Source organism: Sparus aurata, chromosome 24 (genome assembly GCF_900880675.1).
Source record: "Sparus aurata chromosome 24, fSpaAur1.1, whole genome shotgun sequence".
Taxonomy (NCBI): domain Eukaryota; kingdom Metazoa; phylum Chordata; class Actinopteri; order Spariformes; family Sparidae; genus Sparus; species Sparus aurata.
In genome coordinates this window covers 14073962-14095774 of record NC_044210.1, presented here as the reverse complement: position 1 = coordinate 14095774, position 21813 = coordinate 14073962, and the positions used below count along the sequence as shown (strand labels likewise).

The window sequence follows — 21813 nt, the reverse complement described above, 5'->3', positions numbered from 1 at the left end:
CCTCACACCGACTTTCAAAATTGAACGATTTGTAAAGGGAGTCTGGTGATGTTGCGTTTACTAGTTTGAAAGTTAGATCTGTTGAAATGAAAGTCATCTGGCAGGAAAGACACATCTGTACTTAGAGCTGTCCACTTGTGATCAGCTCACTCACGACGGATGGTGACACCAGGTCTGACGATGATGATCTCCTATGTGAGTATAATTCTGGGTTTGAAGAAAGCACCATTGACGAAACCAAAGAACTCAAGCGTACTGTAAGCGCTGGCCGACATGACGACACAAAGCACACCATCAAACTGTAATGAGAAGAGGCGAGAAGCGCTGGATGGTGCAGATAATGCTGAATGGATCCTCTTGAGGGCTTTTTGCTCGATCCATAATGTGCCTAATTTCCCGTGAAGGAACACAGTCGGTGCTACTTGATCGGCCCCTCGCTCCACTCTCGCTTCGGCGCTGCGCTGTGGCTCGGTTAGGTGCGGCGCCTGTCTGTCAAAGCCTGCATAAACAGAAGCCCGGCTTCCCCCTGTGAAACCAACCAACATCTGTTTAGCATCAGCCCGCCGCTCTGATCTGCCCCTTCCCCTGTCACTTTCCGAAGAGTTTCTCTCAGGCTCTCATGCTCTTTGTGTCTGAGCTCTTTCCTTCGGCGATGTTTGGCTCGAGCCGTTGACATCATCGACAATGTGTTCCAGATATTGTTGACGTCTACAGTGTAAGTGATTATAGCGGCTGTCGTGAATTCTACCGACGGGAATGAATCCAGTCCTGCTTTTGGGGCTACATTGTTGATATGTTAAAGGAGGGGGGGATGGGTTCTGGAGGGTTTGTCTTTGGGCTCAGAGGAAAACCAAGATTCAGGGCCAGGAAGGACTGACAGTCATTTAAATGCTAGAATTTCAACATGAAACTGGATATGATGATTGGGTAAATGTAGACTTACTGTTTTCCTAAATGGTAGTGATCAGCCAAAGCTTTGTTTTGTTCTTGAGTTCACTGGGTAGAAAGTCTGTAACCACTAGTCAAGGTAGGTTAAGTTAAAGGTCCACTTCGTAAGAAAGTTGATTTTTGAGTTTCATTTGAAACTTCGTCAAATACAAGGAAACCCAAAAGCGCCAGTATTTGACGAGTTCGGAAGCCCAAAACGTCAGTTTCTGATGAGATAAAAGGACTTGGTTATGTGTTATAGTTGTCATTGTTGGAGTGGATGGGTCAGTTGTCAAGAGCTTTTCACTTCCGCTGGTCAACTCTTTGTTTCGGGAGCCAGAATTCATCAACCAAACAGGGTCATTTTCCATCTCAGCTGCAGGTTAAACAGATTGTGTTCACCACTCTCGCTGGTGAGTCGTGCAGTTGGATCGCACCAGTCTGGAGCTCCGACACAAATCAATTCAGCATCACGGAAAATCCACAAGAAGTCAACAACAGCATCTGTGTGTTTTTGGTGTAATTGTCGTAACAAGTGTTGGAATAAATCCTCTACTTTGTTTTGGGCGATTATATTGTACGCCGTGGAGTCAGAATCACCCGTCTTTCCCTTTCATCCTCCCTGTTTTTTTGTCTGTCAGCACCAGCTGAGGATTTATCCTCTTTCCAATTCTGGATGTCTTCCCCTCTCTTTGTTGCTTTCGTCTCTCTAACCTCTCTGATCCTCTCTGGCTTTCTCTCTCTCTCGCTCTCCGACAGCAGCCCCTCTCTATTTTCCCCCTGTGCTCCTGTGGGTTGCCAGGTCCAGGTTTCCTTTTTTCATTCCTGTCATCGCCACTCTCCCTCCCACTCCAAGTACACCTGGCTGAATATTGGCCCCCAGATGATAATAAAAACCCAGCAGCCCCCAGGCTTGTTAAATTTTGGGCGGCAGACTACCCCCTGTACGTCCTCTGTTTCCTAGATTCCCATCCTGTCTGGAAACATCGGTACCAGCGCTGACACACTGCCTGTTTGTTTTTATTCCTAAAAGCAGCATTCCTCGAGCGCTCCTCCCTGATGTGTGTTTTTGCAGATTCTGAAAATGAGGCTAAAAAAGCAAAAGAGGAGGGCGGAGAGACTGTGGAGACAAAGGGAACAGAGACGGGGACAGATATCAAAAATGGAAAAACTGTTAGTGGTATTTGTGTTCAAGAGAAATACTAAAGTTAATGTATGCCGACCTCTTGCTCTAACTGTGAATTTCAGTGGTTTTCATCACTGGTTGCAAAATGAAGTCTGATTGTATGCAAGCTTATGAGAAAACGACCCTACTTCTCACTCGATTTGGTATCTCAGTAAACATTGTACAGATGACTTTATGGTCTCAATCTCTTGTTTTAAGTCTTCTTTAACACAACATGACACTCAGTTTGTGAATTAAGGTCCCATCCAGAGCAAAATAGACGATAAAGCTGGGTATTCTTTAGGGCGTGGCTACCTTATGATAGCAAGTTACTAAGTCAGATCCACTCAGGATATTCTCCACCCTCTCGTCCAGATATAGTCTCTCCTGACTCAAAGAAACCAAGATTGCAACGGTCATGAAGCTGATCTGAGGGCTTAAAGATCTACCATCTCATTCCCAGCCTGTCAAATACAGATGATTTGTGATTAAACGTCGGGTCGGCCGGGACCAGGATGGACTTATAAACACGGATTTATCAAAAAAAATGTCAAAATGAAGCAGGTAAAGAACTACAAGGCACACTGCATATTCTCTTCTGTTCATTGTACATTTGTCGGGGCTTTTATTTTGAAAACTGAACCTCCTGCCTCGCCTGGTTGGCTAAAAACGAACGTGACTTGTCTTTATTTAAAGATTCAGTAAAAACACACAAACCCCCCCCAAGAAACTGCCCATACGTGCGCTCCCATCGGCCGGCACCCACTCCTCCACACAGGTTCGCTCTGTGGAAGTGGACGAACGGCCGTGTCACATCCCATGTATTTCATTCGTCAGCTACTTTTTCAACTCTCCCCTGTGAGATTTGCGCCGCGAACAGCTTTGCTACTGTTCCCAACAGGCATGAATGGCCCGCTCTGTCCAACCCCACGGAGAGCGGAGGAGGAGCCTGAGCGGACGGAGGAAGGGATGGTGGTTATTCGAGCGTTGGACGTATCTTAATGTTTGGAAAAGATAATCTGCGGGGATTTGGATTCCTGACGGTTGGCGAGGTGTTGATGTTTGGGCTGGGTCGTGCCCGTAGGTGCTGCTGGAGGAAGAACATCAGATAACCCAACACTGCTGAAACTCACCCTGATGATGAACAGGCTCCCTTTTGTATCTCGAGTAATCCATATTCCCCGACACTCCTGCGTTCGGGGGGCAGGTAGGCAGATGAAGAATATCCTGCTCACTGGAGGCATTTGTTACACCGATGTCCTCGACTCAATGAGGCTTCTGTGCGAGCCTCCAAAAAACCTCACGGTCAGCGAGGTTTGAGGAACAATTAAGCAGTATAGTGCTCAGCTCAGCATCATTTACTAAGTGTCGGCTCATTACAGTAGCTGTGAGGCAGTGAGAGCTCGATCTTCAAGATAGATTTGAGAGATAATAGTCGATATCTGCAGAGAGATCGCGGTTGTGGCGGATAAACAACGGGAAAGGCAACTAAAACACTCGGTTTAAAGACATGATATATGAGATTTCTGCATGAAATAAGCGAAGAAGAGAAGAGGTCGGTTTCCAAGAAAGGAGGACATGGCAGTAGTGAACGAACCAGATGGACAAAATTCAAAAGATTCAGATTGTAAGGACAAGAACACATGTAGACTGTGAAACATAACGGAGCGGAGGAGAGTCGAGGTCGTGAACTCGCCTCTTCCCATCGCTCTGTCTTCACTAGAACCTGTCAGTCAACAATTTCCTCTACGGATTCATCAAATCGTCGCGTCAGAGGAAGCAGACGTCCTTCATTACACAGCCGCAGCGTGATATAATCACATCCAATCCCCGACAACAAATCATATTTTCTACGGATCACGCTGACGGGGCACAGATCTCCGTATCTTATTCTTTTTTTTCCCCCTCGTATTAGCCTGAGTAGCTGCCTCCTGTCCGCTGATAAAAGGCAGGGCTATCGGGCGAGCTATCAGCGGTCTGGTGGCCGGGCCCAAGCTTTGACACCGTGGGCCCGTTGGGATGTGAGTAACGAGCTCCGAGCCTTCGAAACACGCTGATAAGACTAATGAATTTAACCGAAGCCGGCTGATACGGAGACCTGTTTCTAGAAATCTGCTCCCAGAGACCATTAGTCATACTGATTAGTTCATTACCCCTGCCCCGATAGCATCACAGTCATCTTGAATTATACCGGCGCGCAGGAGTAGGGCTTTCCGTTGATTAAATTTGCTATGTTTACATCTTTGCTAACGATGGACACATAAACTTCGGCAGGAGAGTATCTTTGGCGGGAGTCCAAGACCGACAGCCGTATCGGATGTGCCGTATCTCCCCACACCTTGACAAGCCGCTGTCATAACTCATTCTCAAGTGTGGGCCGTAAAAACACACCCAGAATGAAATCTTACATTCTATTGGCGTAACCTTTGACTCGCCGTAGCTCACGCGGGAGCTCCCCTTTCTGTCAAAACCTGCAGCACGGGAGGATCAGAGTTGATTTTTACATTTTCTTTTTTGGGGGGGAGTCCCAGAGGCCGAGCTGGCATGTCATCAGCGGGAGATAGGTTGGGATGCGGGGATGAAGAGGGTAGAGGTTGTGACCTCGTCTTTGGCGGGGTCTCATTCCCAGAGCGCTCCGGAGAAAAAAGGTGTCTTATCTCCCGAACGCCGGCCTCTGATCTGTAGACGCATCGAGGTAGGCGGAGGGAGCGGACTTCAAGTAGAAAAACGCACCGTGACCTCCAGAGCAGCGCGGGTCGGAGTTTTATCTGGCTTTAGGTTTGTTTGTTTTCCCCGACGTCTATATCAGAACCAGACGCTTGTCTAGGATGCGATTCCGTCCCTGCTAATCTCCAAGAATGTGTGAAAGAGCAGAGCGTGCGAGCGAGGCTCATATGGATGAATAATGCATCTGATGTTCTTTTACGACTGAGAAATCTGGACTGTTAATCTTAAACAGATTGCGTTCGGTTTTGTGTCAGTCCGTCAGTCAGTTTGCAATGTTTGTGTGGATATTTTTCTCCGTTTCCCTTTTTTTCCCCCCGCCGTCTTGCTCCTCAGTGCCAGAACAGCGGGGTGAACGGCGCTCGTGTTTTAAAAATTTCATAAAGGCAGTACGAGCAGTTGGAGGCGGCCTGGATGGTGATGTGGGGGAGTCAAGCTGAGCGCGAGGCGGGGAGGGCGGCTTCCCCTCGGCAGCCGCCGAGAGCCCGTCCTTATCAAACGCTCTCACACACATGAGTAAACACGGCCGGATCAACACCGCTGAGAACCCGCGGTCGCAGAGCAGGAACGTCGGCAAACACATTACCTGCAGGGTTAACTCGAGATGAGCCTCCCGCTCAGATCATGAGAGCAGAAATCTATATCGCGTTCCGATAGTGGATTTAAATTGAATTTAGTTTCTATCTGCAGCTAAATACGTACCATGAGTAACCTCCCTTTGAACCTTTACACCTTGAAATCACAATTTCAGGGGCCCAAAAGTGTGTTTAATCTCACACAACTGGTTATTTTTCTCCTATGGGGGAGCTGGTGGAGAGCAGGACGGGTCAGATGAAGCGGAAAATACAGAGAATCTCTTCCAAAAAATGTGGTTTGTGTTGAGATTTTAGCTTTTATTACAGTTTTAGAGATTATCGCAACCTAGAAATTACATTTATTGGGGGGAAAAAAAACATATGAGTGGTGAAAATTAGGATATTAATGCAAGATATGAAATTATGTTCTGACAATCCGTCATTAAAGATATGATATGTAACGTTTCTGCTTTAAAATGTCTAAATAACGACCAGACATTTGTAAAAAATGTATTGTTTTTTGTTCTTATAAAATCACAAATGTTTCCAACAGTGTTCAAGCCCAAATAAATCCTTTTACTCGTAAAGTTACGGTGCGTTTCAATTGCTCGCCTGTCGCTTTAACTTCCTGGAAATGGTCGGATAGCGAGGGAGGAAATCTGCGAATGTGATAAAATGTATCGTGAAAGAAACTTGAACACATTTCTGCTCGATTCACGTTGATAGATTCTCATCAGCAATGGTAGTTGTTTAAAAATAAAGACGACATCTCCCATGATCCCACGCTTCTCACTTTTTGTTTACTGCCTGCTGCTTACCGTAGTTGCTGTTCGCTTGTTAGCTCAGTTAGCCGTGCAGCTACTGGTCCTTATTGCCTTTGTATCCATGAGGGATTAAAAAAATTGCAAATATTGGTCGTCTCATCAACCAATAGGAGCAGAAGTAGCTTTTAGAGATGAAAAAATCTCTAAAGAACACAATTCCCATGGTCCCTTGCTCCTTCAACAGCCACAGAACACGAGCAACACAATAACAGATTATAAAAATAACGATGACAAAACTTTCTTGCGTATTCTGTTGTCATTGTTCTGACTGCAGAAATTACAAACTGCGCTTTTAATGTGAAAATGACACGTTGCAGTCGGTCAGCAGCGCACCTCACTCAAAGTGTACTCTGTCGTCTTGCTGTCAAGGAGAGACTTTTCAAACCCTCTTCATGATTTAGTGTACTTGAGAGGTGATTACGCCCTCCTTATGAGCTTACGGCGCTCAGGACGTTTTTAACCGCTGTGAGGAATCGTCGGCTGTGCTGCAGTTGCAGAAATATGCCTCCGATAAAGTCTCCGGTCGGTAAATCCACCTTGTTTTCTTTCCCTCAGTCTACACGTGAGTACCTGCATGGGCCTCGTGGGAAACGGTGCAGCTTTCACTCACGCCGTAAAACCGTCAGGAATAATGCCTGGCTGGAGATATAACACGCGGCGTTGCGTACGTGAGTCATGCTTTAAATCTCCTGCTTTAAATACCCTCCCCATTTCACATGACAACAAGCACGCCGCATTCTCCGCATTCCTTCATGTGCAGCCAAGGATTATTTCAGTGCCCTGTCATTAGGAAAGGGGTCTGCGCGATGACAACACGGACTCAGGCAGCTTTACTTCACGTTTGATGTGGCCTGTAAATATTTCCCCCTGACATGGGGCTTTCACGAAGAAGGTTCCCCTTTGTGCAGCGGCCGCGGTCATTATGGGATCGCGTTGCTAATGGTCTTTGGGAGACGGGTGTTTCACCCCCAGACGGTCTGTTTGGGAAGAGAAGTCACACATTTTTCTTGAGTAGATGGTTTCTCTCATGCTACACCTGTGTTTTCTGATTTCTGATCCTGGACCTTACCAGCAACAAACTTCCCAAATGGTCCCGAATGGATTTTCTGAGCCAACATCTTCATTGCTGCTAAGCTAAAAAAGCGTTAGCGTGTCTGAAGTGGGTTCAACTGATAAAAAAACAAAAACATAAGATTATTCAATATAACTCATCTGGTGTAATCCAAGTCCCAGAAAATCCCCAAATGTTCACGTAGCACATGCTAACGCTTTTAGCGTAGCAGCTACAGGGAAGATTTTGGATTCAGGTCTCCCAGAAATTTGGACGTTGGCCTGTGGAGTATTTTTCTGTTTTCTTTTTTGTTGTTCTTTTAAGTTTAAAATCCGGAGTTGAAAGAATTTAAAAGATGCTCTTTCAGCTGAAATTGTTACCGTAGCGTCTTAGCTAAAAAGCGCCTGACGTGGATCGAGAGAGTAAATAGCATCTTTTTCACATCAATTTTGGATCTTGTCACTTCTGGACGTGGAATACAGCAGACAAGCTGTACAGAGACATGTAATCTTTTTGTTTTGGTTGTTTTTTTTTCCTTTTTTAGAAAATGCTACAAGCCTGTTTTGCTGCGACACTCTGTAACTGTTTTGCCGACTTGAATGTGAGAACATGACGACTGATTTTCAATTTGTGGTTGAACTGTTCCTTTAATAATACACTTGTTGTTGTTCCAGCGTCTCTGATATCCTACAAAGCACATTCCCCAGCTTCACCTCACCCGCCCACTCGGTTCGAACAAGTTCACAAGCCGATGCGATCATGATCATCCGTCTGGTTTGCTGCTATCGATCAGCTGCTGTTTGGGCCAACAGTAAATCCAACTTTGTGAACTTAGCTCGGCGCTAATGGCCTTTCAGCTCGGGGTGTGATTGGCGTCCCGGCTGCGTGCTGCGGCGCTCCCAGTCGTGCAGATGGCTCCGGCACTGCTGCTGCTGCTGCTGCTTAAACACTGTAATTGGTTGCTTTCCAAACACGAAAGATTTGTCACACCAGTTAAGTCAAAATTAATGAGGACAGTGATGAGCGACATGATGAAAAGACGAGGGGCTGATGGTGCTTCGCCGGCTTTTTTGTGGGAAAATGGTGAAATTGGAAAATGCGGCGCCACGCTGTGCGGCATCGATCTGTTGTCGCGCTTTGGCATCGGCCCGATTTCCCCCTAATGGTCACCCAGAGTGCCCTTGACTGGCGACTCTGCAGGACGCCTGGGCCCGTGCCATGTTCTGCTGGCAGCGAGGCAAGCTGGCCGGTGATGAGTGTCTTCGAGTGGCCGTCTCAGATGTGAGATTAAGCGCGATAATTGCTTCAGAGGCAGCGGCGAGGGGGAAGCGCCCCCCCCCCGCCTAGGAGGAGCTGGGGAGACAAAACAACCGCACTTACTGTATTTTAGAGCTGCAGCATGTGTTTCTGAACATCTGGACTAATGTGAGTTTACTGTCGAGGCCACAGGTTAAAAAAAGCCCATGCAGTGATAGCAGGAGAAGCTAAAGTCTGGTCAGGCCCTGGAGGAGGGTTAAACAGAGGTCAGAACGGGATCAAAATCTGGATCATTTTTGTGTTGGGAGGCTGTTTTTGGCTGCGTATGTGGCAACATGTTATTTTTAATCCGCCCGATGCAGACTCGCAGTGTTGTTTACCAAGAAATATGCGTTCTTTTGATGTCTCATTGTAACAAAGTCACAGACTCTGGTGCTATTTTTTCTTTTTCCCCGGTTTTTTCATGGCGTCAGCAGCAGGGGGCCCTCCGAAAAAAAGTTTGTGCACGGTGCTTGTTGTTCGAGTCCCCACGGTGCCAAAAGTTCTTTTTCAAAAGAATCTGTTTGTGTTTCACTCCCGGGCTTTTTAAAAAATGTATTATTATTTTTGCCATGCAGTGAATAATTAAACAACTGTATGGAAGCTTATCTCTGCCACTGGAAGAGAAAAGAAATCAAACGGCACGTGACAAAAAGATGAAATTATGAGAAATTTGACCTTTTATCGCATAATTCTGTGATGAACAGGAATTTTATCTCATAATTTCTACTTTGTTTTTTCAAAATTATGACTTTTTAACTCAGAATTGTGACTTTAAATCTGATAATTTGGATTTTAATCTCCAAACTTTTGTCTTTTCTTTCATAGATATGACATTTAATCTCATAATTCTGATTTTTTAAATTTTGTAATTTTGATTTTTAATCTCCAAATTCTGACTTTGGACTTTGTATTTCAAAATTACAATTTTTTAAGTCTGCAATTTCAAATTCTATCTCAGAATTGTGAGAGCAGAACTTTTTACCTCATTTATGACTTTTAATGTCATTATTATGCATTTTTATCTTCCAAAATGTCAGCTTTCCATCCTATGATTTTTAATGACTTTCTCCCCTTATCACTTTGCCTTTTTATCTCATAATACTGACTCACAGAAATTACTTCCAAAGAGAAAATGAGGTCACAATTATAGCAAAACCAAATAAATGGTCTGCTGGTAGAATTCATGAGCTGCAGTCGTGGTAAAGCTAAAGACTGTATTTGTGCTTTAAACAGAGCTCACTTCATAAACATCTTACAGATACGTTTTCCCCCCTGACTGAGATTCCTGGCCTGCTGACCTCTTCATGGGAATCCCCATTATTTAATTACACCGTGTGAGCACATGACTGGAGTGTCTAGAAATCAATGGAGAGCATCTGTCCCACTGAGATAAGCGTTTACCCAGGAGATGCGTCACGAGCTGTCAAGCTTACATCTAATTAATTAGTCTTGAACCCTCGACCACACCGATCTGACAGCGTCGAGTCACGACTGGCTCCGTTATGTTCTGTAGGTAGACCGCGGATGTCTGAAAACCCAGATGGTTGAAGTATGGTGCCTATGTGGCCTATTTCTTACAGTCGCGCTCCCCTCCTCCTCTTCTTTATGTAGTCGGACCACTAAGAGGCAAATCATTAGGCCGCATCGCCAAGAAATCCTGACATCTGTTTTTTCCATCCTGCTCTTAAACCTTAGCTCATTTCTACCGTGCTGTAACTCAGTAGCGCACGTTTTGTGAGCGCGGGGCTATTCCCCAGCTGACATTACACAGCTGGGCTCGCTTCTGGGCCAGCCGTTAGAAGTTACCCAGAGGTGCTTCTGGAGTTACACACAGCGGGGAGAGAGACAGAAACGAGAGGCTGAGCTGATTAATCGCACCTTCTGGGAGGTGCTTCTGTTCCGCGTCGCTGTTCTTCACATGTTTATGGAGGAAATACGAAGTCAAGTCGTGATTTTTACAGCGTCCCGTGACCGCTTTAGATCGACGGATGTTTGTTATTAAAGGAACGGTCAATCCAAAAATGAAATTTCAGTCACGTCCAATGCCGATTGAGGGCAGATGAAGTTCCGTAGTCCACAAAACATTTCTGGAGCTTCACTGCAAAACTGTGTTGCGGCGTTCGCCTAAACAGCTGAAGTGGATGGAGACTTGTTTTGAAAGGCTAAAAAACAAGCAAAGAAAAGACACAAAATCGCTCCAGACCGTTAGCCCGGCATAATTCAAGTCTCAGGCAGCCCCAAGATCCCAAACTTATGTAAAAAGACATCATTTAGAATCTTCACTGTAGCTGCCAAGCTAAAAATGTTAGCATGCAGTGTGTCGAGAGTGTAAATATTGTCTTTTCAAATCAATTTGAGATCTCAGGGGTTACACCAGATGAGCCATATTGAGTAATTTTCAAGATTTTTCCAGTTGTATGCATTTTAGACATGCTAACGTTTTTAGCTTAGCTAAAGTGAAGTTTTTGGCTTAGAAAGGGTGAAAAACAACCAAACAGATCCAGAAAATGGCCCCAAATTGATTGTAATAGAAGGTATTAGCACATAGACCAACAAGGTTGTAAATAAAGTCTTTTTAAGTCAATGTAAGATCTTGAGGCTTCTGTAGACTTTGATTATGCTCGACGAAGTTTATGAAGACATTTAGTCTATTATTTTACATCCGCAACTACTACAGTTGTTTAGCGTCAACAGTTTTGCTGTGAAGTTCCAGAAATGTTTAGTATACCACAAAACCCTACCAGACTGTCTAGTGGGAGTAGACAGTGACTAAACTTTTTTATTTCTGGGCGAACTGTTCCTTTAAAGTCTGCCCGTGTTTCCAATTAACCTGTATTCAGTGTAAGCGTTTGCACACTGACTCCATTGTTTACTTTTGGCTTTTCCCATCTCTCCTTGGCAGGAATACATGGACGCCAACAAATGCATCGACGAGCTCCTCAAACAGCTCGAGGAGGAGCGGCGTAATGTCCGAAGGTAAGAGCGGCTCTTAAGGCTTTTTTTTTTTGGGCAGATGTTTTATTGCCTCGGGGTATCAACAGCTGCCTGCAATCCATTCCCCAACCAGAGGCAGCAGAACAATGTTGTTTGGTTTTGAGTGCGAGACAAGCTTTGTACGCTGTTCTTGAGAAATGCTTTTTGTGTTGGAAGCAACACTAAAAAAGCGGCAGACAAAGACTCTGGTCCCAGTGTGGGGTTGACTGGGGGCATTTCTCATGGAGGTCCGTTGCTGCAGATTTGCCCTAACAATGGGAAATGGAGAGCTTATGGAGATGCCAATCTAATGACCTTGTCCCCTCCGTGCTCCTATCGTCCTCGCCCTTGCCGCGATGCACTGCCCCCATAGAAAGGAGAGACAATTTTTTAAACTTCACCCTCTTTTGTACGGCCCTCTCTCCATCTCAATGGAGCTGTATTCCCCCGGCTCAAAGTAATTTTCCCCCTGAGTGAGCAGAGAAGGGCTGGGGGTTGGACACAGGGGGGAAAGGGGTCTCAGGGTGGGTGGCTGGGGGGGATGGATGACCACTGACCATCCCCTTTACTAGGCCAGGGCAGCCCCTTAATAAAGGAAGTGATGTGTAAAGGAATGACCCTCTCGTCTATGTCATCCCCACCCCTCTTTATAAGACTGGGGAGTCATCTTTGGTGACACCCAGAGTGACCTAACAGCCACTGAGAAAGAGCCAAATGTCTTTGTGGGGACTGACCCCCGTTTGGACCAGAAGTGGTTTCAAAGCCATGAACTTGTACTGACTCCAAGGGACTGGTATGATATCTTAACTATGATCCCACTCGATGTTTTACATTTGGTGAATTGCTGACCGCTATGTCATTTTCAAAAATATACAGAATTTGACAACATCATGTCAAAGACGCAGACAAAGGTGTCGACTGAAGTTAGCATGCTAACCAGCTAGCCTCACCCTGTCCTGTGTCGTGATGGCACTTTGTCCTTCAGGAGGCAACAGTGAGTTACAGGTTGTAGTTAGCGTGCCAGCATTTGCCAACAATCCCAGTCCAGGCAGGGTTAGCTAAGGACCACTAGCTACACGGCTAACTGAGCTAACAGCAGCTACAGAAACCAACAGTTAGCGCTTCCTCAAGCGATATGCTGCGTAATATTTGTTCTGATTTGGAAAGATGGTCAGTTTTTATATGTTGCACCTTTAATTTTGTTTTTAATTCTCACATATAGCGCCTTAACCTTGACGCTAACGTTACGAGCCTACACAAGCTAGCAGCTGTCACCTTTCCTGCTGTATTTATTTAGCAATTTTAATACCAAGGTTCACTTTGTGATCTTTGATTGGTTTAAAGAAACAAATGACAATGGCAGAGAGACATGTAAGTTTGTAAAGGCAGAGGTTGCCTCTGTAATACCAACTAAGCCCTGGTAGATCTGAGGTGTTGTTACGTTACCTTCGGACAGCGCTCAACCTTTCATTGAGTTGATTTTCTAATATACAAGACTCTAACCAACTCTTTAATAAGCCATGTGGACCGGAGAGTACCCTGTCATTATGAAAGCTGGACTAACTTCAGTGGAACACCCACAGAGAGGCTGTATTGTGTAAACTGACTTCAAACTTGAAGCAGGATTTGCCTTTTCAAGTGCATCCTTTTAAAAAAAAAACAAAACGAGGATCAGATAAGAGTCGATCACATGCTGCAGGGTTTGTGGTTCAGGATACATGCTACTACAAGAACTTCTGCACGGTTGAGGTGCAGCCCCTCGAGCCAATTGGAGAGAAACCTCCACATATTCAACACAGTTTTTAGAAACAACACACCACCAGGGCGGATTTGTACCCATTTCGTCTTGATTCAGAGAGTCGACAGTGATGAATGACTTCACAAAGGCTTTTGTTCGGCTAAAACACAGACCTCACGTTGAAAAAAACGCCTCCTACCCCCTTATTAGGCCGCATCTCACGACGCAATAGTTGTCTGCCTCCACCCATCAGAATATGGGGCCCATCAATCCGTCAAGAGGAGAAAGAGACGCCTTTACATTCCTCTAGTTCTCTGCATCCCTTCTTCATGACCCGCTGACCCGCTGCATTCATTTCCCTCATTGTACCATATTATAGGGTAGTTTCACACTGGCGGAGTACACACATCTGACAATTATGAGTTCTTTTTAAACTGGACTGTCGTCGTGTCAAATGAATATGAACTAATTTTGCAGTCTCTTTTGTTGTGGTGCAGATTTTTGTTCCCTTAAAAAAGGAAATTCTGAGACGTAAAGGAATCTAGGCCTTCCTTTTGAGCAATACATATTCACAGTCCTTCAGACTGAGCGGCAGGACTAAATACTAATGGCATCCTGTTGTCCTGGAGACAATAGGAAATGTGTCTGGGACGAACAGAACCTTCCCTGGACTGTTTTTCCCCTGATAATGCTACATTGTGAACTAGAAATTCATGTTGGATTCAGCGGGAGGAGAGCTAGTCTAGCTGTAAGAGAAGGGAAACAGCTAATAGAGCTAAACACACAACAGGACAGAGTGTTCCTTCAGAAGAACATTAAGCTTTAAATGATAAACAGGAGCCAAAAACACCCAAAAGATCTTGAAAATGCCATCGTGACACATTGGTAATCATATGACAGGAAGATTTTTATGACGCTCTTTCATTTTTGGACCATAAACACGCTATAACCACTATCAAATGTAACATCTCAGAGCCTACAGGTGGTGAGAAAGGTGTAGATTTATGATAACATGAACAGATGATCCAAAGATTCAGCTTGTTTTTGGTGTCAGAAGCATCTGCTGTATCCACCGACACTCAGGCTCTTGCGCTCAGTCGCAGCATCATTGCTCGACGGAGCACAAAACCCCAGTGGGACGCTAGCCGGGCTTTCCTGCTCCCTCCATTCAATGTGACCACGTCCTTGACAGACGGAAACAAAAGCGCCGCGGCACAGTGTCAACATCAGATGGAGCAGATCCAAATTTGGCAACATCTCGATGCGACGTACAGTAGGACGCTGACCCTGGGTTTCCAGTTGCTCGCAGTGCTCTCTCATTAAATTGGATCAAATGTGGTCTTAATTGTTTCCAGTGTCGTCAGCGGCAGCCTTGAGATGTGGCGAGGCGCTGTCGGGGTAAAATGGAGTTTATTAAAGACTTCTGCTGAGTGACAGACATGTGTAGGAGGGACATATGGACGCTCCGCCGTGTTAAAAAGCATGACGGGCGGGGAGTGAGTTTGCATGACCTCTTTCTGACAAGCTGCTGTGTCAAGGCACCGTGACTGTGTAATCTTCCCTGTGGATTAAAACAATGTAGATTAGATTTTTTTTTTTCTCTTCCTCTCATGAATTGTCACTGTGCTGAGCTGGTGTTTGCTTCCCCCCCCTGCGAATCTTCCCCTGACCTTGTTTTTTTAGTGGGTCGAACACGGCCGGCATCAGGTCACATGGCCCGAAGCCGGCCTCACCTGCCATTTTCTGCCTGTTGGAGCAGATGGCGTTTGTCTGTGACCCCTTCCACACCTTGGAGGACAAGGAAGGAACGAGGAGGGATGAGGAGGGTGGCCGGCGGGCAAAGAGGGGGGCGCCCTCGCATGGAGTGACTGGAAGGTGGGGATGGGGGAGGCGGAGGACTCAGCTGGAGATCCATGGAGCTTAGGACAGGTTGCAGCTGCAGCTCGAGCCGAAAGGTCATTAGCGACGACATCTGCTGATCAATAAGCTATTTGTCATGTTCATAGAGCAATGGTGGGTCGAGAGACGGCATAGAAAGTGGAGGTCAGATCAGATGTGCGTTCAGCGGAGGGATTATAGGTAATAGGACTTTCTTTGTGTAAGTGAATTTGCCTGTGGGCGGAATTGAAAATTGACCATTTTGGTCCCGTTACCGCTCAACATTTATTCCCATTTGCCCTTGTCTGCTCGGACACTGCTGGATTTGGGAATGTGGATTAAGGATTTGAGAGCAGCTATCGAACACAGACTGAAACTGCTGTTTCTGTCTCCTTTCTGTCATTTTAATTAGCTCATTCCAAATTGTTTAAGCCCCTTGAAGTCACTGAAGTCTAACAATCAAAAACACTTTGATTGTTCCCTTCATTTAAATCAATTAGAAGACATTAATAAAGGAAAATGTCCTTGCAGTCCGATGAGGACGTCAAGGTTAAAAGCGCCAGAGAAAATGTGTGAGTTTACACATGAGAGAAAGAAAGACCACAGGCGCACAAAGCTGGGAAACAGCTTTTCAAATGTGGACCTTGCTGATGTTACTACAAGGCATATCTGGCCTCAAAGACGCCTGTGTGCTGCCGGCAGTCTGCGCGAGATGAAAGGCTGTAATCCTCGGCTGAAGTATGTGGCGAGGCCTGTTCTGTCGATGAGGAGGTGGATAGGGTTCAGCCTCCCGCAAACCGTCCAACGCCCCAAGGATCTGCCGTCTCGCTTTGGCGGGAGCCATGCATTTTACAACTTTAATTGGATAAGTTGACCGGCCTAATGCAATAATTTGATCACGCTAAGCTCCAAAGAGATCTAATGCACTCCCGAAGTATATTTGTGTGCCCTCTGAAGTGAATGACTGAGCCTAATCCATCCATTAGAGGTCACTTTACGGCCCAGGAGTCCAGAATCCGAAATATCTCAAAGGAGCAGTCAGTGGAGGAATAAGTCGATCCATGAAACCTTCAGTGGACCCTTCAGGCACTGGAGGAATTTGGTAAACACACTTTTTGAAAAATCAGTTTGCGTGTTTCCTCAAGATATTCCTCAGGTTTTTTGAACAATAACAAATGCATGATGAAGGTTTGTTGGCGGAGGAACCCTGAAGGCTGGAATAAAAGTTAATTATGTCAAAGGAAGTTTCTGCAAAACACAGATATGTTCAACTCTGGTTTATTTCCAGGAGGAGGGAATGGCAATAGCGTGACAGCTAAGGAAAAGGAGTCGAGGAGAGTTGGTTGGCAAGTGAGAGACCGCTGTTCAAAATTGCGTTACAACACGTGCGAGCATGAAACCGTTCGAACTGTGTATTTTTGATGAGATGTCAGGACAGTTTGCAGCCGAAAACCAGGTATTTTTGAATCAGATGAGGCAAGGAGGCTGGCAAGCGAGAGACCGCTGTTTGTAAGCGTGAAACAATTGGATATTTTAAGCAAGACACTGGGACATTTTCCTGCTGTGCTTGTGGCAATAGCGATGAACGTTGCTGATGAGACATCAGGACAATTCGCAAAACCAAGCACTTTTAAAAAGATGATGTGAGACGTCTGGTAAGCCTGAGACCACTGTTTGAGACTGGCAGCAAAACTGAGAGGAGATATTCTAGACGAGACACTGAGACTCACACGGATATGAATCATGAAAGCATGAGACCACTGTTTATTTTAAACCAGACTTCAAGACAATTTGCAGCCAGAACCCTGGTACTTTTAACAAGATGAGGTGAGACGTGTGGCGAGCGATAGACCATTGTTCAAAATGGCGTTTCAACATTTGTAAGCATGAAACCACTGGATATTCATGATGAGACATCAAAACTATTTGTAGCCAAAAATAAACGTTTTTTTTAACCAGATGAGGGGAACTAACTGACAAGCGAAAGACCACTGATCGAAACAACATTTGCGAGCATGAAACCACTGTACGTTTTTAAACAGATATAAGGACATTTTCCAGCTGCGTTACTGGGAACTCCCCGACGCAATTAGTTAAGGAGGTGATACCGCTGGTGCCCTGTTGCTAGTTTGTCTCAGTAAAGATTGACTAAGTCTGTCTGGCTTTGGTCACAGTCGTCTCCAGAGTCCTGTAAAACGCCAGGCGCTCTTGTCCCTGATTCATGTATTTGAGTCGGAGCCTGGCTGAAATACATGCATCGCTTTTATGGAGCTTATGAGAAGGAAAAGGTTAATCGAATGGGTTAATGAAGCTTTTTATTGATGCCCCCTCAAGGTCGTTTTCATAGCTGCTCGCAGTGCTGCATTCCCATGCACGGTGAGTACTTAAGGAATGATATGCTACGCCTGCACCCCCCCCCCCACCCCACCCTGCACTGCCTCCGTCTCCACATATCATTCACCATAAGCCTTAGGTTTATTTCCTGATGCATTCAAGGTTAAGTATAACGCTAAGCAGCTGTCTGCTGCACTTATTCTGAAAATTCTATACTTAGCATAATGGACCTCACCTTTCCCTGCAGATACAGTGCCATAATAAACACATTTTGTTGGGATGTAGTGGTTTCACAACATGGATGTGTTGTGCTTTATTGGACTTATGACACGTATTCTTGGCTTTTGGATTGAATAGGGGGAATTATCTGCATTCCTCGAAGCAATTAGCTGTGTTTAAGAGCTGACTCTTGCATAATGGCTAATTACTTCTGTTGTTTGTATAAGTGAGTTCTCAGACACTAATTTGAGTGCGTTGTGCTGTGAGAAAAGCACTTTTAATTGGGCATTGTCTCAGAATATTACAGTTTTTATCTGATTTCTGTCACTCTGGCACTGTCGGTTTTCTACGTTTCGTTAAATGACGGTTTGCACAACATTCAGGTCTATTAACTTCAGTTGAGTTCCTCTCCATTGTGCAATGAAAAAGGTTTTACTATCAAGATCAGCCTCGGGAGAATGTGCGAGGACACTCCTTTTGTGCTCATGAAAGCGTGCGGTTATTTTGACTAAAATATGTGCAGCGCAGCACTTTGGAAAACATCCCCACATTAAGATAAGAAGCAGCGACAGAACCTGTGTGGTTTCTCATTGTTGATAGATCCTGTGTGGTTTGGATTGTTGACAGATCCTGTGTGGTTTTGGCTGGTTGAAGTCACAGTGGTTGCATCCACGCTATTTACCTCCATCTCAGGGCACCTCCGAAAAAAACATCCTCTCATCTCTCTGAGCAAACAGGAAGGGGTGAAAACGTGCGAAATTCATAACATTTCAGCCTCGATGTCATACGAGTCTCTTGATGGTGCGATGATTTCTCAAATCTGATTTTTTACTTCAAACACGTCAAACAAAAACACATCTAAACACATTGGTTTTGAGACACTGCAGTCAGTGTAAGCATGTTTATTGGAAGGTCCGGTCCATTTATCAGGGTTGTGGATGAGCTTGGTTGCTCTTTAGCAAAACACAAGAGGGTTTTACAACGGTCTTATTATTTTTTCTGTATTCAAAAGTCAGTGGACTACGACCACATCGAGTTTGAACTAAGGTAACTCTTTCAAACAAGTGTCAGCATGTATCGGTTGTTATATTCTGCTTGATTGCTATATGGCCCTAACCCTTTTAAAAAAAGACACATTCAAACAAATAAACTTGCAACACGATTAGCATTTTAAACAAATTTCGGTCGCTATTCGTCTAAACACTGTACGTACGCAACCAAGTCTTATTTAAGGGATATTTGGTAGCTTAATGGTGCAAAAAAAGGAATGAACTCATAACACATTGATTTTGCAACACTATAGGTAGCTAACTTTAGCTAACTCAACGATTGTAAACAAATGTCAGCATCTATCGGTCAATACACCACATTTTCCATTTCCAATGTAGCAGTTAAATGAGAGGAACACCATAAAGAAGGGCCTCCTTGTGACGGGAAACAAAAGGCTTTTGTTGCTGTAAAAATGTGTTACTGCTAAAACCAACAGTGCCACCAGTGTGAGCGAGAAGGATGCCACTAAATTAGCCCCGGCATAATGGCCCCGCTTGTTTACCATAATCACACGAGGAATGTTTAAGTCATTCTTTAAGATTTGCGGAAGATTAATTGGAGATTAACTCCATCAGCATTAATCCTGCTCATTCCAGTCTCGAAGCGTTTCCTGAGTTGCACGAGGAGGAAAAAAAAATAAAAAATCTCGCCCCGGCTGATGAAGTCTCGCTGGACCACCATCCCGCCAGTCGTTCCGCCCCCATCCCCCCCTCCCCCCCACTGCCTAATGAAACATGACGGAGGTGCATTATCGCTTTCATTGTATTACACACTTCGTCTTGCCACACAGAAGTTGAACGACACACATATTGACAGTCACACACACATACACACACACAGTCTCAGGAGGGGCTCTTTGTAGTTCAGCGTGACCCGTCATGTGATTCGCATCTGTCTGGGCGTTAGCAGTTCTGAGCGGTGTAGATCCTGAGTGGGCTTGTGTTGGGTAAACAAACACGCTGCCTGTCTACAGCTCGGCATTTCCTTTGCTCGTCCTGATAGAGAAAACACCTCCCCCCCCCATCCCCCCAAACAGAGTCTAGCCATGTTGACAGCTAAACATCTCCTTGATGGATTGTAACCACCCGTAGTACCTCTGATGTGCTTCCAAATGGTTTGACACCCGTTCCTTTTCCTCCGTTGTATCAGACGTTAAATAGCTGTTCTCAGAAGCATGTCTAAGCTTAAACACCGCGTACATGCTAATCGTCTTTGCGGTGCAGGAGGGACGGGAAGGAAACAAAGTTTTTATTCTCCTCCCCCTGTGTGACTAATGTCTGTCCTGGAACACACACCTAGACGGCGGACCGGGGTCGGGTAATGAGCTCAAGTGACGCGTCCTGGACTCCCACCCCCCCAGACTGCTTGTGGTCACTCATCTGTGATCAAGCTGCAGGGGATTAATGTCTCGGAGTCAAAGTGTGGCTGATGGCTGGAGCCCTGGACCTTCCACTGACGGGATGTTTGTACATTCACATACACAATGTAACAAGTACATTTACTCATACTTGAGGAAACTTTCGAGCAACCTTGGCTTGAGTTAAAACATACGATAAATTGCAACCGATTACAGCATAAAACGGTTTAAATTCAGCTCCATCTGGATGAGATGCTGCCTGCGTGTTAGCGCATCAATAATTTAACACTCCGAAAGGGGCCTTCTTTCAGAATTAGCACTTTTTGGATATTTTTAGCCCGAAGAGACACTGTGAGGAAATTCAAGCTTTGAACTCCCAATTAGATAATATATCTCTGGGTCTCTGTAAAAATGCTGTGAAGACAGGTCTGTGTAAAGATGTGATGGAGACAGGTCTGTGTAAAGATGTGGTTGCACAGCAAAACAGTCTCTGATTTCCTGTCGCTTGGCCAGCCTTAGTCTCATTCATGCATTTGATTACATTAGCCAGGAGCTGGATTAGTACAGCTCTTATCCTGCCTCGTGTCATCTCCTCCTGGCGTGGTCCAGCTGGTCAGGTTGGATAGATAGAGGTTAAAAGATGCTATTGTCAGTGATCGTCCACTGCAGATACTGTTTTCTTAACCCAATGCTTATGAATGTCAGAGGTAAAAATGTGCAACATTTCAAGGAGACATTTTCTCAATTATTTTGTTGATTACAAGGAAAACTTTAGACTCATTCCATGGTACCAGAAATGAGCACTCGCCTGGATTTGATTGGCCAATCCACGGCATTGGAGGAAGTCAGTAACATTTTACTTTTCTGCCAGACACCTCGTCATCAGTAGCCCCATGATGCAAAAAAGCAAAAGTGAAAAAGTGAAATTCCACTCCAAGAGCTCTGAGAGAAATCTCTCTTTAAAATACTCTCTACAAACCGACCACATCCCAACACTACAACGTACATAAAGTGACAGGATCTGTACTTCTAACAGCACTTCAACATTGTTGAATTGCTACCCTCCCTTCAGTAAAGGATCGAAATACTTCTTCAACCGCTGCACACATACGACCACAACCGCCAGCATCCCTTTAACCCCGGCCGCCCTGCGCTGCAGTTCAAAGGTGCTTACACTCACACGTTCCCTTTGTGTGCACGTGAACGTGCGCTCACTCGCATGCAACCACAACCACGAGCATCCCCTTCCCCTCAGACCACCCTGCACCCCATTACAAATCCATATCGACCCGCCGTCCCTTCGAGCCACTGTCCCAGCACCGTCCTGTCTCCCCCCAACCCCCCCTCCCTGTGGAATGCTAACCTAGCCTAAGTGTGTGTGTGTGTGTGTGTGTGTGTGTGTGTGTGTGACAGTGGTGGAGCCAGGCTGGCTGTGTGGGCGGCCGAGTGTTTCCAAACAGTGGAATCTGTCACTGACACCCCTGGCAGAGCAATAAGCAGCGCCTTAATGAGCTCAGCAGATCACTCAGCGCACAGGGCCGACACACACACACACACACACACACGCACACACACACACACCCTTGCACACGCTCATAGGTGCATGAAAATTACAAATACAGACACAGAATCACCTATATAAGCACATAAAAATGGAATTAATGGGCGTAATTATGGTCCTAGAGCCTATATACACGTA

At 45.3% G+C, this 21813-nt stretch overlaps 1 protein-coding gene across 2 annotated transcripts in view; it reads left to right on the top strand.

Moving 5' to 3' along the window:
• LOC115577099 (nck-associated protein 5-like) overlaps nucleotides 1–21813 on the top strand; it is a 154151-nt gene that overhangs the window by 41585 nt on the left and 90753 nt on the right. For both annotated transcript variants that reach the window (XM_030409905.1, XM_030409906.1), the window contains one exon: nucleotides 11468–11541. In XM_030409905.1, coding sequence (XP_030265765.1) covers nucleotides 11468–11541 — 74 coding nt within the window. The remainder of the gene's footprint in view (nucleotides 1–11467; nucleotides 11542–21813) is intronic.